Below are 24,200 nucleotides of genomic sequence, written 5' to 3' on the forward strand. Positions count from 1 at the left end.
AAACACCGATCCCTGCAAGTTTCTCTGAATACTCCCACAATAGTTAGATGTGATGATATGGTGGTTATCTGATGTTGAACCATTTATCGGACCGGGGCATTGGTGGATGTCCCCGGACAACAAAAGGCAGATGGTGATTATTAGTGCGAGGCTCCGTTGCGTCTTGAGTGCCAATTTATTATACTTTCTGGCTTCGCTATACACATGTGAATGAATTAAGGTAGCAGCCAGGACGTGCTTTCCAAATCCAAGATGTTTATTGAATGAATGGGGCTAAGCTAAATGCTGTCGAGGCGTCGCGGCGCGCTCCGGCGCTTGCGTGCGCGCGCACAGATGGTGGAGGGATGTATCGGCAATTTTTGGTTGGGGTCATAACATATTTTAATATTGAAAATGAGTAGACTATTCCATTAACTGAAATGTGAGAACCTCGATGACGTATGCGGTCGAGCAACGCAACTTCCGGAGAACGAACCCGAAAACATGTTCGGGACGTGTCCAGCGGAACTGCCACGAATGGCCACCCTAGAACCAGGGGAGCACTCCGCTCATATAGAAGATCCAAGTAACGCCTGCGGACAAAATGGTCACCGGCAAACCATCTCTCTCGACGACACGGGGATTGCACACCAGACTGCAAAGCCAGGCAAAACTTCAGCCTAACCGCCGAGCCGCCACGTTTTCCACGTCTCCTGCTCCGTCTCTCAACTGGCAACGAGCAAGGCCATCGCTGGAGAAAGACAGGTATCGATGATAAAAAAGGAGGAGGTGGATAATATGAACCATTTGAATCATAGTTCAGCAGATTGTTCGGACAGGTCCGAAGGTTTAAGAGAGTTGATTTATCATAGACAAATCTTGCGCATTGCGTTACCTTTAACATAAAACCACATAACATACCCAAAACAAATAAAAGGCTCAGAGACCGACGGCATGCCCTATACACCTGCGCCATCTTGTCAAAAGATCAGTTCCTACTTTTTGCCAAGGTTCAGTAGGATGAGCAACTGTCATCATAGTTCTTTAGCCTGTGTATAATGATGATTTATTTGAATTTGAATTTGACGAAACATGTCTTGACGCATTGATACTGGAATGACAATTCTGTTTTTTCTCAACAGCATGCCCTCAACCACACTCAATTCTGCCCTTAAAGGAAAGTATTGTGGACACTTGCCTTTGATCCATCCATGTTGAAGGTATGCAATAACCTTCTGTAGTTCAGTATCCTTTGCGGTTTCCTCTGCGATAAACTTTAGCATCTCATCTGAAACTGGTAAAGCTGAATACACCATACTCGCATGTCTCTCAATTTCGTCCATTTTGCTGGTCTCCGAAGCTACTGGTGCTCGAGACAGTGCATCAGCCACAATGATATACTTTTCAGGTGTATAAACTAGATTCAGATCATATCTTTGTAATTTCATAATCATGCGTTGACTTCGAGGTGACATATCATTTAAGTTCTTTTGAATGATAGAGATTAATGGTTTGTGATCTGTCTCTACTCTAAAAGTAGGTAATCCATATACATATCCATGAAATTTAGCCAAATACTAAACCCAAGGTCTCCCTTTCTATTTGTGAATATCGTCTTTCAGTCTCTGTCATAGATCGAGAAGCATAGGCCACAGGTCTCCAGGAATCCTCAAAAGCCTGAAGAAGCACCGCTCCCTATCCATCCTGTGGAGATCTTAGTTGGTCATGTGTGATCAAAAAGCTTGTACTTTTGCTGGATGTGGCTCCACACCTTTTGCAGATAGCTTGTCACCTAAGAACATGATCTCGGTGACTCCAAATTGACACTTTTTCTGATTGAGCTTTAAATCATGTGCCCGAATTCTTTCCATCACTTTTACTAGTCGCTGATTATGTTGTTAAAGGGTGGACCCCCACACCACAATATCATCAATATATACCCGAACACCCTCTAGACCAGAGGTGTCAAACTCAATTTCATCCCGTGCCACATCAGCATTACGGTTTCTCTCAAAGGGCCGGTTGTATTTGAACGACTATATGAATGTATTATTACTGTACATTGCATAATTCTCTCTGCATTTGATTACTATTGGTTTTGTTAATAACTAAATTAATACCTAGCTTTGAAAGTAGAAATAATTACAAATTGTATAGAGCAGGGGTTTTCAAACCTGTCCTGGAGGACCACTAGTACTACACATTTTGCATGTTTGCCTTTTGTGACACACCTCATTCAGTTACCTTAGACACCCAGTTCAGGTCTTGCAGTCTCTACTAATGAGCTGAAGATTTAAACCAGGTGTGTCTAATGAGGGAGACATGCAAATTGTGCACTACTAGTGGTCCTCCAGGACAGGTTTGAAAACCCCTGGTATAGAGTACAACTATTCTACAGATTATTTTAAAAATAATTGTGGTGACAAAAACACATGTTCCCAGCCAACATTGCAAGGTGGGGCCCATGTGGGCCCCATATGGGCTTCCTATGTGGGCCCTATATGCAGGGACGTACTGGGACTGAAATTCAGCCCGGGACTTTAAGATGGAGAGGCCTTTTACGCGAGTGCACGAGCAGGATTTTTTGCAGTTATTTTAATTCTAGTAGTGTTTTTATGGTATGAAGAGAATCAGATTATGCTGAAGACCTAAAAGAAACTTTAGGATAACACCTGCCTCCTCAGGTTGTATAAGCAAGTCACCACTGCACTAAACACAACCAGGTCAGCAAAACCTAATCTCGAACACATAAGTCACAGTATACTGCTAACTACCAGCATGTCATGTGTACAGTCAGTTGGAGTGATAAAATTGTTACAATTACTCACACATACCCACTCAGATAATCAAAAACTACAATACAGTCCTATAAAATAGAGATTGTGTGTGTACGTACTCACTTTCAACTCTCCCAGGCTCCACTTCCCCTGTGCTGGACCCTGCCTCTGCTTACTGATTGTACAGCTACATATGCATGAGAAGAACATCAGTCATAAATATGACTAATAATAATTCCTTTTTTTAATTCAATCTGTGCTTTAGTCAGGTTATAATCTAGTAAATGGACTATTGCATTTTATCCTATATGTAAATATGTAATATTGTGCTGTATTGTTCTATTTGTGTGTCCTTAATAAAGCTTTGATTGATTGATATGCCTACCCTGCTGAAAATAAAACAGCATCAAACCAGCATGAGAATTATGCTGGTCTATACTGGTTGATGCTGGATTAGCTGGTGGTCACCAGCATACCAGCACCAAAACACAACATATGCTGGTCTTGCTGGTATGCTGGTTTTTCCAGCAGGGTAATATGATTGCCTACCCTGCCCTGCACACTGACCCATCACTGTTTTTGTACTGGTTCCATTCTCCTCCTCCTCTTGTTCTGCTTTCCTTCCTCCTCCTCATCAATATGACTGCAAGAGTCATCATCAACCTGTCTCTCTCCATCAGTGACCTTAACAGCTAATATATAGACATACAGGGATTCCTTAGACCATTTTACTGTTTGAACACAATGATGACGTGGAAACGTATGCACGTGCATGTTGGCAATGGAAGTATGGCAAGAATCAGCAGTGAAGCAACACAGACAGAGAAATATATATTTAAAAGTTGACTTTATCAAGTTTTTCAACACAGCTACCAGATCCGTGTACTATAGTGGAATGAATAGAAGACGTTAGCAGATGGCCAAATATAAAGTGACCATATATACGTATTAGTATATTATTAGTGCAACCAAACGCAATTACCAGACATTTTGATGCTGGGAAACTGTTTTGATAAACTTACTGAGTTGCTAACACGTTAAAACCACTGGGGAACAACACCACTTCTGTTGCCAAAATACGCACGCAGGCTATTTCATCAATTTCATAAGCGGGATAATGTAGAGCGAGGCGGTTCTTATAGCGAATACAGCCAAGCTCCGCTTTGCGTGGGGTCCTGATAAGCCTGTCGGGGTTGAATTCGCTATAACAACCGCCTCGCTCTACATTATCCCTTATATATGCCTATATTTAAATGCAAATATAAATGATTTCAGTGTATAATAGATGCATCACTAATTGTGCACCTGTCCTGTCCATGCTGCTGGTCCTTCCTCATCTGCACCTCCTGCCACAGCATCCTTTTGACTGCGAAAAAGGTCTGTTAATTTGGCGCATTTAGCTGCCTCTTGTGCCAACATTTTTATGTTTTAGGCCCCACCCATTTCTTTCTCTTCTTTTCACAATTTTTACCGTCTTGTCTATGTTGCATTCACACGAATCCAAACCTGACCAAAAGTAAACTCTTTTGATCGGCGCCTTTGAGCCAATCGGATGTGAGGAAAACCGAGGATCAGTCCAAGTTGGGAGGGGCCGCTCTTATCTCCCCTCAAGATTTGAAGAATTGGTTTGGCCCGGTCTGAAACAGACACAGCGTTCCGCTGCAGCTGAGCGCCTGGTCAGGCATTAAAAAAAAAAACTTTTTGACCTCCGGCCGGTTCGGCCTGAAATGGACCGGCCGTTCGGGATTGCTCCCGGAACTCCCGATGGCCAGTCCGCCCCTGCCTATATGGGTTTGTCCTTGGGTTCCACTATGGCCCCACGTGGGTTGCCCACATGAATTTGATATAGAAACTGAGTGGGGCTTATGTGGGGCCCAGCTGGGCAACACACATGGGGCATATGTGGGCCCTATATGGGCCCCATATGGGCTTCCAATGTGGGCTGTACATGGGTTTGTCCATGGGTTCCACTGTGGCCCCACCTGGGTTGCCCACATGAATTTGATATAGTAACTGAGTGGGGCCTATGTGGGGCCCACGTGGGCAACACACATAGGGCCCATATTGCACCCACGTAAGGAAGCCCACGTTACATATCAGGGCCCAGAATGGATTCTTAATGGGTACTGGACTGGTCCCTTATTATGAAATAATTATACTTTTAATGCTTAATTGTAATTTACTTAAATAATATATTTGTTTTAAATTGAAAACCGATAAAAGCCAATCATTTCAGTTCAGTAAATATCAGATTTCAGCATAAATATTCAACAGTTCATTCATCTGTAACATCACAAAACATGAAGGAGGTGCAACATGAGAAATCAAATTAAAAAACTGTAAAGGTTCAATATATCAAAATACTTTATTGTCAATTTATAACAATACAATGCTAAAATAATCATGAACATTTCAAAACTGCTAAGGCAGGTAATGACTAACAATTTAACATAATACTTAAAATAAGCATTGAAAGAAGTCAAACTCTTAAAATACTTCAAACTCAAAAACAACACAAACATTGCTCACTCTTCTGGAGATGGTCTTCTGATCATCAATTAATCTTTGCTCAAACATTTTATGAAGAACTTCCAAAGCATCCACAGCCAAACTCATTAAATGTCCTTGCACGTTTGCTTTGATTCATCCCTGTGCACTCCGTGAACTTGTACCGTAGTATTACATTTTCTAAAAACACAACTCAGGATAAATTACAAGTGTAACAGTTGTGAGAGACTCCTGCTGCTCTGATAGAAACCGTATCCTTGCGCCTGAGCGGAAATTCTTGTAGTTTAAATGTTTATCATCTTTGTAGTTGTAATTTTAAAAGTCTGCCTATTTTAGCAAAGATTATTTAAAATATGATATTATATTATGTGATAAAAATCACAATTAAAAACATTTGAAGCAGGACTGCTTTGTCAAGCGTAATGTGTCGTTGCAGTGAGCAGATCGTAATGAGGTCTCCTTATATGAAACACCTGACTCCACTAATCAGACTCCTTTCAGAATGTTTGAAACATTTCTTTAATTAACACACTTATCAAACTGATGAACTTTCTGAAATTTCTTATTTTCAATCATGCATAGCTGTGCAAATTAAAATTAATAATTGGCAGGTAAACATTACAAATATCACAAATAAATGTTAACAATAATGCATTTTTATTTAAAATGTTTTATACTGATCATATCCTATCTGTGGTATTATTTGTTTTTTGTATAAAAGTGACTATAAACAAAAAGTAATAATTTTAAGAGTTTAAATGTATATAAAATGTATTTTAAGCATAAAATGTTTTGCCCACATAGGTGCCATGAGGGCCCCACATTATTATCCCACATGGGCAAACCTATATAGGGCCCACATAGGGAAACCCACATGGGACCCACATAGTCAACCCACATGGGACCCATAATATTGCCCATGTTAAGCCCATGGCCACATGAAACCCATGTTGCCCATATGGGACCCATGTGGGGCCCACATATCAATGTTAATTAAATGTAAAAAATAATGCATTTTTATTTAAAATGTTTTATACTGATCAAATCATATCTGTTATATTATTTGCTATTTGTTTAAAAGTGACAATCAACCAAAAGTTATTATTTTAAGATTGTTAATGTATAAAGATATATTTCAAGCATAAAAATGTTTTGCCCACATAGGTGCCATGAGGGCCCCACATTATTATCCCACATGGGCAAACCTATATGGGGCCCACATAGGGAAACCCACATGGGACCCACATAGTCAACCCACATGGGACCCATATATATGGCCCATGTTAAGCCCATGGCCACATGAAACCCATGTTGCCCATATGGGACCCATGTGGGGCCCACATATCAATGTTAATTAAATGTAAAAAGTAATGCATTTTTATTTAAAATGTTTTATACTGATCAAATCATATCTGTTATATTATTTGCTATTTGTTTAAAAGTGACAATCAACCAAAAGTTATTATTTTAAGATTGTAAATGTATAAAGATGTATTTCAAGCATAAAAATGTTTTGCCCACATATGCCATGAGGGGCCCACATTATTATCCCACATGGGCAAACCCGTATGGGGCCCACATAGGAAACCCACATGGGACCCACATATATTGCCCATGTGAAGCCCATGCCCACATGTAACCCATGCTGCCCAGATGGGACCCACGTGGGGCCCACATGTCAATGTTGGCTGGGTTGTATGTGAGTAGGGGAGACCGGGGCTGGTCTCACGGGTTGGTTGTCACACTGCTTATTCCAGACATACTACATGGCACTGTGGTACAATTTTGATATCAATTTGTTAGCCTTTAATAGCTTACTCATTTGCACTGGAAATTTTGCTGAGCAGACAGAAAACATTGAGGTTAGGAGACAATTTTTTATTTTTATGGGTCAGAGTAAATTTTCATGTTGGTGTTGTTTTTGTGTTGAGATCTTGTAGGATATTAGTCATTCAAAAACAAAACACTCATTAAAAGCTAAAAGTAGTAGCTTTATTTTGAGTCATCTTTTAGCGATCAAGTTAAAGCCGTGTGGCAGCTAGCTTATCATGTTTGTCAAGAAGTCAGTTGGGGATGGTTGTCACATAAGAATTGGACATGTAGACCTTTTAAGACTGTTTGTCTGTTTGTTTGTTTTTGTTTGCTGTTAAAATACAATAAATAAAACATTAAATAAAGAGGTTTTAACACAAAAAATTTTTCTTTTTATTTCTCAACACAGTAGACAATAGGCTTTATGCCCAGTTGCACTACTTCCTAAACTTCAGCCAGCTTCTTGTTTCCTGTCTGCCATTATTGGACAAACTGATTAATCCAGGTGTGCCTGACCTCAGTAGTCACAACAACAATAATCAGACACACCTGGATTAATCAGTTTGTCCAATAATGGCAGACAGGAAACAAGGAGCTGGCTGGAGTTCATAGTGCAGCTGGGCATAAAGCCTGTTCAAGTAACTGATCACTCACTTTAATCTCATTGTTTAAACATGAGGGGCATTAATAACAACTATCATAGGGGTGGATTCATATTAAAACTTATTTGGAGTTTCTAGCTTAAAAAACTAAAAAGTTACACATTATCTTTTCAGATCCCAATTTATCAATGAAGTCCTATTGAACCTCTATAGGGACAACCAACCCCATACCCCGTGACAACCAACCCCGTGATGGGGTTGGTTGTCACATTGTGTTAGAGTGTCTTTGATGGTTAATTACTTCCTGTTACAATACAATTGAAAAGTAAAAAGTATACACATTTAAAGCCAAGACTCCAAAGTTTCATTTCATGTAGGAATTACTGCTGAAAGATTTTTTGAAGATGAGCAATTCATGCATGAGTAAAAATTGTGACAACCAACCCCGGTCTCCCCTACACTCAAAATGTTCTGTTATCCTTCATTGTGCAGGTAAGAAAATTAGAGGCATTTTTAGATAAAGAGTTTTACAATCTCCACCACAATATGCATTTATTAGACACATATACCTGCACTCATTTCACCTCTTTGCAAAAAAGCTGTGATTTTTTTTACCTGGCTTTAAGTGTCTGATTGACCTACCCAGTCTCCTGAGGATGCGTATAAATAGCACGAAGTGTACAACTCGTGCAATACATACGCCAAATTCCACTTTGGCGTGCATATGATATGCCAGTCCCTTCCCATTCACTTAAACGGTGTATCTTTTTTTTGTCGTTTTATTTATTGGTTTCTCAATTTTTTCTGTTTTTTAAACCATTTTCGCTTGGGTTTAGGGTTAGATTTTAGATTTGCTTAATGAGGTTATTTAATATACAGGTTTCTCCATGTTTTTGTCCATATTTAAGCCATGCAAGCATTGGCGCACAGTGAGTGCCCGGGAAAACAACTCTCTATGATTCACAGTGGACTTATCATGAGACACATTTGGTTTTCAAAGATCACACCTTTAGAGTGTCATACATCTGTATTTCCATTCTCTCAAAGCAAACTGTATATGAAATGCTACATTACATGCAAAACAAAATTGAAACTGATCTTATTTGTTTTCACTAAATGCAAGTGGCTACAATCGTCTTACTCATATGAAAACAGAATTCAATGTTAAAAGTTTAAGCAAACTTCACTCAATGTTGATAGATACCTCCCATCTTAAACATAAACCAATCACCCACTGTATGCAAGTTAAGGACATCCCTGAGTTTTACAACAACTAATCAGTACCAAATTCCTATATGCTTTGTTCTCTCTGGATATTTAAGGAAATGTTGTAAATGGTTTCAGGGGGATTTTCTGTACTTGGAAATACACCCCATGATACAGCATCATGTATTTTATTTTATTTTGAGGAATCTGTAACCAGATCTTCATCCTTACCAGGTATGCAATGGTTTTTTGTTTGATTGTTTCGTATTTGAATTGGAATGTAAATTGGCTTCAGAATTATGTTTTTTCCTACCTGGTTTATAAATTGTTATGTTTGATTTTATTCTGTGTTGCTCGGTAATGTTGAGACTAGTAATAACGATGTATCCGTAGTTACCGTAAGGACTGAAATCAGGCTAGGGTCGGCCTAAATCCAAGTTAGATAGTGAATAATACATCAGCTGAGGATTTGAGAGATACGACTAGCACTTGGCATTAGTTTAAGTGTACTTAGAAGTGTGGAGACTACCAGTGTTGGGAAAGTTCACTTTCTACATGAACTAGTTCAAAGTTCAGTTCACAAATTTTAAAATTAACTAGTTCAGTTTATAGTTCATACTTCAAATTTTGATCAAGTTCACAGTTCCAAAAATTAACTAATTAATAGTTCTTTTCCCCATATTATTTAAAAAATATATTGCCGTTATAGCTAGTGCTTTGTTCAAAATATCGATACGACGATACATCGTCATGGACGCCTGACGATGCGCGCATCGATACAGCACCTTCCGTATCGATTCAGATGCACTTTTGAAAGTAACGTGACGAATTGCTGTTGATCTGTGATCCAAATGGAAAGGACGCATGTGTCCCGTGGAGTACATAGAGTTAAAGGTAGCGGGGTATACTTTCACTTTGCGTGTCTGTCTCGCTGGCGCACGTGTCTGCACTAGTGAGCCGCGTACTCGTGCTCTCTCTCGCGCGCGCGCATTAATGTCAATGAGTTCAGTATGAAAGCGCAGATATCTTAGCCTATACTACTGCAAGGGCTTTATTAGCCACACTCTTATAAAACAGTACTAACGCATTTGAGAAGAAACGCGACAAAGATGAAAAGTGTAGGTCTAGAGAAGAGATACGAGCTACTTCAAACTATAACTGTCACATAATAATCAGATTTCTATTAAATAGTATGAAGTCTGACTGCATGTTTATAGATATATTCATAGATGTAGAATAATGAGAGACAAGAGTAAGGCACCATCTTTGTAAAACTGCTTTTAAAAAACATAAGTTAAAGCTCCACTGTGTACTTTTTTGAATTAATTCTTAGCAAAAATCCATGTGTTCTTTCAAAAGTATGTACTCATTCATGTGTAATTACTTCCACCCCACTAATCAAAGTATTCTCGTAAGTGTAGAATCTGCTATTTAAAATACATACATTCGAGTCGCTCGACTGGCGCATCCATGTTGTGCCTCCATCTTTGAAATACATTCGCCGACGAGGGACATTCCTGAAATTCAAGCTCCGTCTTTCGCGCTTTCAGACTACACTCACGCTGGCCGCTTGCTGAAGCCTCCCGTTGCATGTGTAGGCGGTATAAGTCATAGAGACAGTCTTATTTCAGAATATTAACAATTATAAAGCTGATAATTATTCTTAGTTAATTGTAAATGTATGTAATCTGCTTATGACTTGTTAATGTAATGCTCAGTTAACGTAAATAAACCAGGGTTTGATGACGTATGCAGCCCGGATATGCGACCTGTGTAGACTGAATCCTTCGGATTTTACAACAGCCGCATAACGTGATGATCCCGCGATCTAATGCCTTGATTTGAGGCAGATTTGAAAGCCTGTTGAAGACCTATTATCTAGGACATTAAAACAAGTCGGCAAGGAAGCGAAAAGGGGATTTAAAATGACAACGCAACAGGAAAACAACAAGACCAAAGTCAATATTGGAGTAATGTTAGTTTTCCAAGATCATGAGGCTCACGGGACACCGAAGTTATCTTCTCCACAGGTAATTCAGCATATTTGTTTAAATCTATACAGTGGTGTAAACTCGAAGTTTTATAGTTGCTTGTGTAACTATAGCATGGTTATGCATAACTCTTGTTAGTGTAAACACGCATGTGGTTTAATGTGTTCGATCAGCCACACGCCGTCTCTCTGCCCATTTATGTAATCTGAGGTACTGAGATAAATGTTTTTCCTCTTTTCTGACCTCCAGCACAAAAACACGGTGTACAGCACTATTTTTAGCCTTTCATTGATAAAAGTGCTTGATCTGCGCGTCTTTCGTTTCATTTTACAAGCGTGTGAAAGTTGCGCGATCTTTTTTTCACCAATATCAGAGATTAAAGCTCTTACATATACACGGACATGTAACATGTTTACTTAAAACATAAGCATTGGACTCTGACATAATATTAGTTTGCGTCCATTTAAACCCGTCATTACTCCCGCTCATGATTAAATCACAGGAGAGGGACTCGTCCACAGACCATCTCCTCAGTAATCTGGAGAGAAGCGGTCGAAAATGGACAAAAAGAGACGGATTTAAATACCAAGTGTAAACGTGATGTGTCTCTCTCATCCACTTGTGATCCGATTGACGAAAATACCAAGTTTAACAGCCCCTGTGATATTTTTCCTCGCGTCGATGAAACAGTAGTGTCAAAGCTACGTGTAACCCCTTTAAATTGAACACTACTTTCATGTGTAATTTAATTTGTGAAACATTTTTGATTTGTACATTTTGAAAGAGACTCATGTAATTGGTGCAGTACCATTCCCAGTGGGCAGAAGACATAGCAAACATAACGGTAGTGCATTTTAAACATTTAACCATACACTGTGATAATTACCGTAGGCTATTCATAACAAAAGGCAACTTACTGGTTTAGACACCTTACCACTCCAAAGTTTAACCATCCTCAGATTGTTCAATTATAGTCCTATGTCGTGTTGTTGTGTGTCCGGTTTCGTTTGGTTTAAAGTAAAAAAAAAAAAACAATTCTGTTTAATACTCCTGTTTAATACTCCTCCTCCTCAGTTTCCTCCTCTTCATCTCTCCCTGTAATTTCCTCATCACTTGCGCTAGCCTCTACAACAAGTTCATTATTATACAGTTCCTCTTCGTCCTCCTCATGTTCCGCTGCGCGTCTGTTCTCTTCCTCACGCAGGCGGGCAGCAGTCAGAGCCTCTCGTCCAGCAGCGCAGGGCTGTAAAAAACGATACATTAATAAACAATACATTAATTAATTCGTTTGGCCGTTATATATACAGTGGACAGGCTCACTCACAAATGGAATTTATCTAATAGTAGAGAGCGACAGGAAAAGCGAAAGAGAGAGCGAGTGATAGCGATAAATTTGAGTGCTAATTTCAACATACCTGTCCCTCTCGGAAGCACAGTATGAGGTCGTCCTCACTCCCGTCGGGTTTCACAGACTGCCCACACACTTTAAAGGACTTAATGATCAGGTCTTTGTCCAGCTTGTCCCAAGCAGCGAGAACCCATTCCACAAGCAGACGGCGAGATGGTGCTTTTAGGTTCCCTCCACTTGTGTATTGCTTGTCTGCGTCCCCAGCCATCCACTCATCATAAGAAGCATGTAAGCTCGCTTTGAAGGGCTGGTTCCACATGACATCGGGGGCTTGGACATACTTAGTGCAGCCTCCTGGGATCACCGCGGTTGTGATGTTGTACGACCTCAATTCCTGTTTGGTAGAGGTGCTGATGTGACAGCGGTAGGCGTCCCACACCAGGAGGCGCGGGCGAAAACTGAATTTGCCTACCACTGATCTGAGCCATGCCGTGGTCAAGTCGTCATTCATCCAGCCGTTGGCAGATGTGGCAATGACTGCTCTTGAGATCTCTTGCTGCATTGCCTTTACTTCACGTATGGCCCCCCGGAAGACTACAAAAGGCTTGAGTTTAGTGCCATCAGCCTTGGCAGCAAGGACAACAGTGAGGTGGCTTTTTTCGTGGCCTGTTGTTTTGAGCGCAACACTCTTCGTCCCTCTTACGTCAATAGTACTGGGAGACACCATATCAAACCAGACGGCTGTCTCATCCATTGCAATTATATCGTTCTCTGAAATTAATTTCGAGACGACAGTCTTGCTCACGTAGTCGACGAATGAGACAAGTTTCTCTGTGAGGAGATCTGGGTCCTTCTGAGCCATTGTGGTGCGACGTCGCAATGCGAAGCCATTTCGGTTTAAAAACTTTTGCAGCCAACCCCTGCTAGCCACAAATCGCGCCCCTCTATCACTCACTGTAGGGTAGATTTCCAGAGCCTTGTTTCGGATCATTTTCCTCGACACTCGGTTATGACTGTCCCTCATTGAATGAATCCACTCAGAGAGTTTTGTGTCCAACTCCTCACTAACCTTTTTTCTCCCTCCTCCTGGCAATCTTGCTCTCTTTTTGTTTGCTGCGGCTAGATCCATTTTCTGTTTTTTCCAGTATCTTATTCTTTTCGGGTCAATGTTAAAATGTTTAGCAGCTTGCTCCCCTGAGTGCGCTGCAGCATATTCCAGCACGTCGTCCTTGAACTTAATGTCAAATTTCCGTCTCCTCTTTGGCTCCACAGCTGCCATGGTAAATAATGGTGACTGAAGTCTCACGTGCGAGTCAAAAGCGAAGTGATTGATTGATTGACATGACCAGGCTACCGTAGCGATGGCTTGCATTCGTGAGCAAACATTGCCCCCCTGTGGTATTTGCATGTATGACAAGCATAATGTTGTGACCTGCCCAGAAAAATGTTACTTCTAATAATAGCCCCGGCCACTATTAGAGACCGGCCTTTATTTACCTCCGCTGACAACGAGACTGGCCAATGTTAGAGACCTGGCCGCTAATGGAATACAGGCCAATATTAGAGGATTTACGGTAATCTTAATATTTTTTATGTTAAAATGTGTTAATTCTCTACTTAATGATGTTATAAATCATTCAGGTTGGAGATGCATCCCAGATCTGATAAAAGATTTGATTTTTTCGGTTGATTTACCGTGTTTCTTTATGAGAACTCTGGTGAGTTTGTTGTTTATTAACTATTTTAGTTAATCTAATATCAATCCTTCTCTATATGTGTTTTAAAACCCAATTAGAGTTACCTATGAAGTTTGAGAAGCATTTTTATGTATATTAAGAGAGTTAATTTGTGAACGAAGCTAATAAGTCTTTGTTGGTTAAATGATTTCATCATTTATGAGTATATACATGGAAATGAGAGAAAGAAAGTTGTTATATAACAATATTTTCACATATTTGTATACTTTTGGCTGTTTTAAGTGTTCACATTGTCATACATTGCGTTTATATTTGTACTGGTGAGCATTTCATGTTGCTTAAGGTAAACATATGTGTTTAAATGTTAATATGAAGAGATCTGCTTAATGTTATCTGCATTATTTTGTGCAGATTGGGTTTTATGAGTGGATTTTGATTCTGCATCGTGACCTACTTTTGATTGGCGAGCCAGAGCCCTTTTTGATCTACACACGTGGAGTGAACCCAGGCCCCCTTGTGGATTTACGGGATATAACAGCTAAGCTGTGATCTCACACACTTTGTACACACTACCCGGGTAGAAAAAATATACAAAAAGGCCTTTACACACATTCACATTGAGAACTATATTTACACACATGGATACTTGAGAACTGTTTCAACACACATGGATATCTGAGGACCGTATATATACACAGGATACAAGAGACTTTGGGACATTTTATTTTATTTTTATTTCCTCTTTATTCTATCTTGAGCTCAATATCAAGCACTTTCTCCCACTCTTAATTGTGGTATTAAGAGTATCTGTTTAAATTGTGGGTATAGTTATTTCTAAGGTTTTTTTGAATTTTCAATTAAAATGCCGGCTGTTAAATTTCATTTATAACTTGGCTCAGTGTCATTCTATCCTCCTTGAGTCGAACCTAATTTACCTTTGAACTCTTGAGTACAAATTCAGTTATTCTTCTTTGTACAGTGTTACAGTGTTACATACGTTTATGGTTGCTTTTTGTTTGTGATTTAAAGCGGACATATCATGACAATCTGACTTTTTCCATGTTTAACATAAATCTGTGTGCTATGACGGATCACAGGCAATGGACATTGCAAATTGTTAATTTTTTTCATTGCTTTTGCTTTGTACTGGAAGCCATGTTAACCTTGGCATGACACGGCCACCGTACAAGTTAAAACGCGCTCCGAATGGTGGGGGGGGCTAGAAAGTAATATTCAGTTGGTTGTCATATAGAATTTCACCGCTAGATGGGAGTAGATCCTACACAGTGGAGCTTTAAGTACTAACTCTGGGATTTTAAAGAGCCATTAAGATGATAATTTTAAGCATCCTATCACTGTTTATAAGTCCCGGACAACAGGTTTAAATGCATGCAAGGTCAAAAAACACTGTAATTTCCTCAAAATATAAATTTAAAATTACCCCATTTCTCAAAGATCCCCAAACGATTCGTGTGAAGCCGTTCAACGACTCAAGTCTGCCCTAAACCCCACCTTTCAGTAGCCTACTCTGCTCTGATTGGTCAACTGACAGAGTGTCTTTGCACAGATCACAGATCCGTCGCACAGATCAGTGGCACAGACCAACAATAGTGCAACATGTATTGACCTCGTGCTAACATGATTTATTGAGAAGACATTGTCAACATCAATACACATCATTCATCATTAATCAAGGCAATAACAACGACGATTGAAACTAACATTTTACACTCATTTAAGCATTTATGTAAACTAACCAGGTCATAGCAAAACCGTAAGTGAGCATTCGTTAGCCGTTTGCTAATGTGACTCTCTGACAGTAAATTAACAGTTTAAACACACAACATCATTCATCATTAATCCAAGCAATTCAAACGATGATCGAAACTAACAATTTTACACTCATTTAAGCATTTATGTAAAGTAACCGGGTCATAGCAAAACCCTTAGTGCGCATGAGTTACGTTAACCGCTTGCTATCGTGACTCTGACAACATATAGAGTTTAAACAACGATATCATTAATCATTAATCCAAGCAATAAAAATGACTATAGACATTTTACACTCATTTAATCATTTATGTAAAATAACCGGGTCATAGCAAAACCGAAAGTGCAGCATGCGTTAACCGCTTGCTAACGTGACTCTATGACAACAACATCATTCATCATTAATCCAAGCAATAAAAATGACTATAGACATTTTACACTCATTTAATCATTTATGTAAAATAACCGGGTCATAGCAAAACTGAAAGTGCAGCATGCGTTAACCGCTTGCTAACGTGACTCTCTGACAACAACATCATTCATCATTAATCCAAGCAATAAAAATGATGATAGACATTTTAAACTCATTTAAGCAAGTATGTAGCTATAATCATACTTACAGGTTGTGGTTAGGAGACGCATGTTGTTCCAAATAAAGTGGGTACTGAACCATCTTTCATTGCCAAACGTCTAAAAATTAATTTTAACCACTGATTCTTCACAGCCAGACACGTTTAGTATATCCCTCCTTGAAAAAGTCTCCTTTGGTAGTGAAAACAACACAAACTAAAAGCACAGCGTGAGCTGACGTTTACAAACACTAACTAGGTGTGGGCGGGTCATAGTTTTCGTTTCTCCCGCGGGCAAGGCTGTAGGCGGAGATTATATCTCATGTGACGTGGATGCGTTCGTGTGACGAGGCAAATATCAGGAAGAAGACTCACTCCCTATAACGACTCGTTTCAGCGATTCAGAGCCGACTTCCTGCTTTAGAAGCCAATAACTTTATTAATCGTGCACTTTTTGGTTCAACTACTTTACACGTTGTTTACATTGATGAACAGCTACATGACACACTGCAATAAAGGTTAGTTTTGATTTTGGATCTGTGTGGCTCTTTAAGTATTTCTTATAGCTAATAAATGAATGGCAAAAACACAACTGTTACAACACTGCTTATTCAATGTACAATAAACAAATAATAATAAGAATAATAAGAAGAGTTACACCGCACTCACGATCAATAAGGTGCCAGACAATAAAGTAGTCAATAAAAATAAATGGTGTCACCTCTAAGGGGACTAAATAAAGTAAGTTTTAAAGTTGAGCAAGCATAGAGCGGCCGCTTAAGGGTATAGTCCAACCTCTGGCAACAACCAACACTGATTCACTTATGACCGTTGACCAGTATATTAATTATAAGGCCCATACTAGAATCAAGTGCGACCATGAGAACCGAATGAACAAGTGTAATACCAGAGCTTAATCGGAATAAACAAACATCCATCTAATTCTGTAAAGTAATAATCAATCTGATTTTTATTATAATAGAAATGAGATCTTTATCCTTGGAGTCATCTGCAAGTGTCGGAAAAGACTGAACGCGAATCCTTCACCATGCCGCTGGTTTCCGCCATTTGGGCCAACGGATGGATGGGTGAAATAATTTTTCCACTTACAAGCCATTCAAAGCTACAAGGATTGTGAAAGTCTTTGTACAAATAAAAATGGTTCATCTGCAAAATACAAACTACCCTTCCACAAAATAGTGTCTTGTTTCACAGGTTGTGCCCTTTAGAGGTCGCATTCTAAGGTTGCATACGTCATTGAGATTGTCTCATTTCAGAAATGTAAGTAGGGGAGTTGAAGGCGACTTTGAAAGTGCTGTTTTTTCACAGGAATTCAGAGGATACATGAGGTGTATCCTTTGCTGTTGCAGACAGCCCACAATTCTTTGCGTTGATGTCAATAACCGTTTATTTGAAAAATAAATGTAAGTTATAATAATTATATTCCTCTGTAACAGATATCTGTTGTGCATTTGCCTCAACTCCTCAAGCAAACACAATTTCGTGTGAAATTTTTTTCAAAATTTATATTAAAAAAATGTATTTAAAAAAAACCGATCCAGGCTTTTTGGCTGGATCGGACATCGGATCGAGGACCAACAACATGACCGATCCAATTCCGATATGTGCAATAGCCGTGGTTGTTACTGACAAGCTATTAAAAGGAAAATGACAACGTATTATAAAAGCACCATAAATGTTTTATGCACTATATTCAAAGTCTTTTAATACACTCAATTGCTTCATGTGGAACAATGCACATTTAAACTTATTTTAGTTCACAGAAACACTGTAACTTACTCGCAAACTGGGTTAATCCACTGGTGAAGCAGACGGATGAAACACGTCATTTACACATGCACACACAAGATAACTGTAGGCTATTTTAAAGATCTGATTTTATAAAGTTTCAGTAAGCCGTTGGATGGATGCAATTCCCTTTGTGCTGAGCACACGATGCATCTATTCTCTTTGTGTTTTAACAGTTATAAACTTTCCATTGAGATGCGAGGATTCCCATGAGAGGATGCTTCAAGGGCATCAATTCTGCGCCCAGAAATGCATGAACGTAGCGTGTTATGACTTAGGTGCATCAATTCTGCACCCGGAATGTGCATAAAAAGTCAGGTCAAACGCATAATTTCCAAAATAAACATTTTTTATTAAAAATGTAAAAAATAGAGCTGATTTAAAAAAAAAAATGTTTAAAGCCAAAGTGTGTCCACACAAAAGCTGCAGGTGTTTTTAAATTTTCTGCTTATTTTCACTCTTGCTAACTTCTGAGACAGCGGCGGAGGAGGTCGTTTGACGCACACAGAGGAATTATTACCCCCCAAAAAATATTGACAGTAGAGATTGAAACAGGGCCGGAGTGGGACTCATTTTCAGCCCTGGAGTTTCATGCCTTAGACCGGCCCACTTTAGTTCACGACTGACTATTAAAATAATATCTTTAAACCCTCAGTACTAGTATAAGTCTGCAGTAGTGCACTGTTCTCTGCAGCCTTGCAATTCACTGTATTTTTCAAATATATAATTTCATATTCCGTGCAAATGCAGTAAACAATTATAATTTTTGCCATAATCATGCAGCCCTACCATAACACCATAATATTACTAAAGTAAACTTATTCAAAAACTAAAGGAAACAAATGGGTTTGTGTTTTCCTCTATATTTCTATTTCTAAAAAATGGTGAGTCTTGAGATTAACTGTTGGGTTGATAACGTTTGGAAACCCCTGATATACAATACACAAGCAAGATTTATCAAGTATGCATTGGAAACAAATGGAAAAAAAGTATTTTAGTACTTAGATCATGTCTATTGCTAAATAACGTAGGCCTACATTGTGGTAAAAAAAAGAAAACATCATGGATATACTTTTAAAACTACTTTTTTCAAATAAACTAATGAGTTTTGCATCAAATAGATGTTTGTTCCTCTTGCAATAATTCATAGACTATTCATAGAGAATTCATCTGACTTGGATAAAAAATACGTTTTGTAAATTCTTTTCCTTTAAGAGGCCAGCCCGTTTGTATTAAGACCCGCTCAAGTTTATTTAAAATATAATAGACGCGCGGCCGGCAAGCGCACCCAAAAGACGCGCTCAAGTTATTTAAAATATAATAGACGCGCGTCCGGCAAGCGCACTCAAAAGACTCGCTCAAGTTTATTTAAAATATAATAGACGCGCGGCCGGCAAGCGCACTCAAAAGACGCGCTCAAGTTATTTAAAATATAATAGACGCGCGGCCGGCAAGCGCACTCCAAAGACGCGCTCAAGTTTATTTAAAATATAATAGACGCGCGGTGTTTTGTCGAAGTCTGTTCCCCCTATTTTTCCCTTCAGTGTAGTGTTTTTATGGCGTTTTTATCACGTTATAGGTTTTATTATTTATATATTTAAAGTTTTAATGGCTACTGAGATGTATATGTGTGCATTTCTGTAATGTATCTGTATTGTTCTTAATGGTAAGTCAATTATTTTTACAGTATGAATCATATTATATGTATAATATTTATTTAATTATGTATGCAAACATTACATTTTTAAAACAACCAGTAAAGGAAAAAAAAAAGAAAAAGACAGGCTATATTTTAAAAGAAATACCCTAATAGAAAACTGTCAAATGCATGAAATATTTAATAAATTCAATTATAAAATACATGATATTATGCCTTTTTAGTATAACCAATTCAAATCTTTAATCTTTCTAAATGTAACGTGATGAAAACGCTATAAAAGCACTACACTAAAGGGAAACATAGGGGGAACTGAGTTCGACACAACACCGGCAAGCGCACTCAAAAGACGCGCTCAAGTTTATTTAAAATATAGACGCGCGGCCGGCAAGCGCACTCAAAAGACGGGCTCAAGTTTATTTTAAATAGACGCGCGGCCGGCAAGCGCAATCAATATGCGTCTGAAACAAAACTCGTGTCCAAGTAAGCGCTTTGAAAACCAGAAGACAGCGGCACGTCCTGCGTTTCCCATGCGTTTTAGATGTCAATGAACCCTAATGCAAGAATTCTTCCAATAAGTGGTCGGGACTCGGGACACAATCAACTTGTGCATAAAGCGGCGGGGACATCTCTCACCCGCAAATACGCGTCATCCCGGTGGCATGACAACACCGGCCCTCGTGGCCAAAAAAAACAGACCGGCCCACCGGGAATCCTCCCGGTTCTCCCTATGGCCAATCCGGGCCTGGATTGAAATACTGGCACACTATCGTGGGGAAAAAGTATCACGATAGTTAGCTGTATCGATATTTTTGCACATCCCTACTTGTAAATCATTTTAAATGATTGATTTTAACACTTAAAATGATACTAGATGTAGCAGAAAGCGCTATACACATTTAATTACAAAAGTATCGGGCAGATATTGGTATCGGCTGATATACGGAATTCTGGTATCGGAATCGGATCGGAAATGAAAAAGTGGGATCGGGACATCCCTAGTCCTCGTGAGGATACAACTTTCTAAATTAATTTAAATGAGACACAGCTAGTGAATTTTTATTAAACGCTCACTCCATTGCATTTAATATTTTGTCTTTGATCAATAGTTATGTTTGTCTTTATTCTTCTAATAAGATATTAGCAAAGTTATAAAAAAAATTAGATGTGGTCGTTTCCAAAATTAGATTTGTTTTCTAATGTGCAGTGACTCAGCTTTAATAACAGCACTGACATCTGTCTTCTGTCTCTGTGTGAATATAGAAAAAGATACAGAATCTCAATTCATGCTGCTTTGTGTAAATAAGAGTAATGAGAATTAAACTCTATCATGTTTCTTTCAGATGTGAAGAGTGAACCATGTGATGGAGAAATGTCCTCAACATCAGAAGAGCGACTGACAGCACAAACTCTTTCCTGCATCACCTGTGGAAAGACATTCAGCTCACAGAGACATTTAGAGACACATGAGAGAAAACACACAGAACAGAAACTCAGCTTTACTACCTTACAAGAGAAGAAACTTCATCATTCAAAAGAGAAGAAGAAGAAGAAAAAGAAGTTGTTTCACTGTGAGCAGTGTGGGAAGAATTTTGACTTCTTATCTCAGCTGAAAGTTCACATGAGGTCACACAGTGGTGAAAAGTCTTTCTCCTGCACTGAATGTGGAAATAACTTCACCACCAAACAAAGTCTTGATGCTCATCAGAGAATTCACACAGGAGAAAAACCATACGAGTGTCCTCATTGTGAGATGAGATTCAGAGATAAAAGCAATCTGAAGAGACATGTGTTTATACACACCAATGAGAGACCGTATCAGTGCAGTAAATGTGACAAGGCCTTTAAGAATTCAGCTTCATTAAATTTACACCAGAAATATCATTCTGAAGAGAAACTTTATCAATGTTCACACTGTGATAAACGTTTCTGTCATAACTCTAATCTTATATGCCACAAGAGGATTCACACTGGAAAACCTTACAAATGCTCTCAGTGTGAAAAGACGTTTACTCAGTCAAGTAATTTAAAAGTCCATGAGAGAATTCACACCGGAGAGAAACCTTATCACTGTAGTCTCTGTGGGAGGAGTTTTGGGCGGCGTTATAGTTTCGTAATGCACCAGAATACTCATACAGGTGACAAACCTTACAAATGCTCAAAGTGTGACAAAACGTTTAATAAGTCAAGTAACTTAAAAGCCCATGAGAGACTTCATACAGGAGAGAAACCTTACGTCTGCTTGATCTGTGGAGAGAGATTCACTCATCATGGAAGTCTTCAGTATCATCAGAAGAAACACAAGGACATTGAAATCATCATTGTGCCTTAGTGCCTTAAAGTTTTGCAATTTATCTGGACATATATCATAAATATAAATTAGCAGGATTACTTGCTGAAGAGAAAATGTAGGTGACAGGCAGGGTTGTATAAGGTTTTGCAGTATACTAGATTATAATATATGAAGAGTTTGGTTCCAAAACGCGATAAACGGCATTTAAAAAAAAGAGTTACTGCCAAAATTATTATCATATCAGGTCAATATTTAAAGTAAATTCTTAATTTTAAGCAAAATCCAATATCCGCCGTGTTATTCTGTCATCTTTTCTCCCTTTTTCCCCGAAACGCGATAAACAACACTCCTCCTTTTTTACAGAATGCAATAAATCCGCTCCACAAATCACAGCGCACCATTCCACGCATTGTAAACAAACAATGGCAGCGTGTTGAGTACACAGAGTCCTAGTTTTCCTCATCTACTTTGTACTTCATGATCAACAAACAAACAAAAACAAAATAATACTTTAATGGCATTGATAAACCTGTGGTGGTTTTCGGGAAAGAAATGTAAGACATCAACATCTAATAATTTATGTGAGAGGCACTCGGGAGACGGGTGCTTGTTCTCCCGACAGCTTCAAGTTTCTCTCATGCTAACACATTGACCCCAGGGGATCTTTTGAAAAACTTTCCATTATTTTACTCAAAGTCAACGAAAATCGAGCAGGACCAAAAACATTTTACAGCTGATCGCTGTAAACAATGCTAAGCAACGACGTCAAGTATAACCGCAGCAATTACAGTGTTCTTAATATGACAAAGTAAGTGTTTTGATTAATGACATTAATGTTTATTTTTTTAATAAGTGTATACCACTAGTCAACTAAATGAGTATAACATGGTAAAGATGAATGCACATTTATACATTGATTGAATAGATCTATAGCATGAAAAAAACCTTGTAATGGATTTATTGCATTTTGTGGAAAAAATAATTCGTTTTTATAATAAATCTTTGGAAATCAAGATATGGATTTGATTTTTTATGTTTTTATAACCTAACGATGCTATGTGAAAGTTTGTAACAGAAAATAGTTGTTTTCATCTTGTCACTTTCTTGGTATAGAAAACAAGTTTTTACCGAAATTTGTCAAAATGGATTTATTGCGTTTTGGAACCAAACTCTTCAATTTCTTACTAAGTATATATGATTTGCAAAGACAACAGTATTCAATGGCAATAAACATCTCATATGGCTATAAATATCCTCACATAACTTAACATTACAGCATAATGACATGAATAAACAGAAAAGGCAGCAGGATTGACATGCAAATTGTATTATTATAATTGGAAAAACAGCAATATTACTAAAATAAACTCTGAGGTAGTCTAAATGCGCCAAACACGCTGTTTAACGCACTAACAAGTCTAAATAGCTCAATAACAGTGAAAAAAAACATTATTATCTCTCAAAACTTTATATAACAAAAAATATATTCAAAGAAATATGAGCACGTTCGTCTCTGGCCTTGCTCTGTTATCTAATAGTGCTGATTGACAGGTGCACTTCCCCGTCTTTCAAACAGATATAAACTGAACTGCTGAACTGCTGGTAGTTAAAAAGATAACAGCGGAAAAGCACAAAGCGCAAGTAAAAGTGCCTGAACAGTAGCAAAGCAGGAAGTAAGCCAAAAACAGATAAATGAAAAGGTTAATAAGCACAGCTTAAAATATTTTTAAATATATTTCTTTATAAAAAATTAAACATAAGCAGTATATTTAAAATTGTCAATAAAACAGCATTTAATCAATTCAATATCTGTTCACAATATCTGTCTTTAAATTGTTTGACTCTGTGGACCCTGTACCGGGTCCAGAATTATCTTATTTTGACTTAATATAAAATATTCCTTTAATTTTTAATGGTCTGTCATGGACCCAGTACCACATATGAGATACTGTTTGAAAGCGTAGACTCTCTGCAGATATGCATCACTTTGAGATATGTTTTACTGTAAGAAAGTTATTTACACTTAATTTACACTATCACCCCCCACACAATTTTTTATATGATTTAATATTCACATATTTCATATTTTTCAAGTATGACAAACATGGACAAGTCTTATATCAAATGAAAGCTCTCACTCTCAGGAATACGGCTACATTTTTGTTCTATTGTCATCACAAAT

General features: G+C 38.4%; 1 protein-coding gene and 1 long non-coding RNA gene across 2 annotated transcripts in view; one reads left to right on the plus strand and one right to left on the minus strand.

The window, feature by feature from the left end:
- Positions 1-23,520, plus strand: part of LOC129454481 (uncharacterized) — a 55,725-nt gene extending 32,205 nt beyond the window's left edge. The window contains exon 3 of the mRNA XM_073858068.1: positions 21,069-23,520. Coding sequence (XP_073714169.1) covers positions 21,069-22,057 — 989 coding nt within the window. The 3' untranslated portion in view covers positions 22,058-23,520. The remainder of the gene's footprint in view (positions 1-21,068) is intronic.
- Positions 1,758-5,001, minus strand: LOC141351402 (uncharacterized). The gene is made up of 3 exons (XR_012359661.1): positions 4,062-5,001; positions 3,324-3,448; positions 1,758-2,943 (listed from the first exon to the last, which is right to left on the minus strand). It is a non-coding gene; the product is annotated as an uncharacterized lncRNA (long non-coding RNA).
- Positions 23,521-24,200: the final 680 nt, after the last annotated feature.

Source organism: Misgurnus anguillicaudatus, chromosome 20, assembly GCF_027580225.2.
Source record: "Misgurnus anguillicaudatus chromosome 20, ASM2758022v2, whole genome shotgun sequence".
Taxonomy (NCBI): Eukaryota; Metazoa; Chordata; class Actinopteri; order Cypriniformes; family Cobitidae; genus Misgurnus; species Misgurnus anguillicaudatus.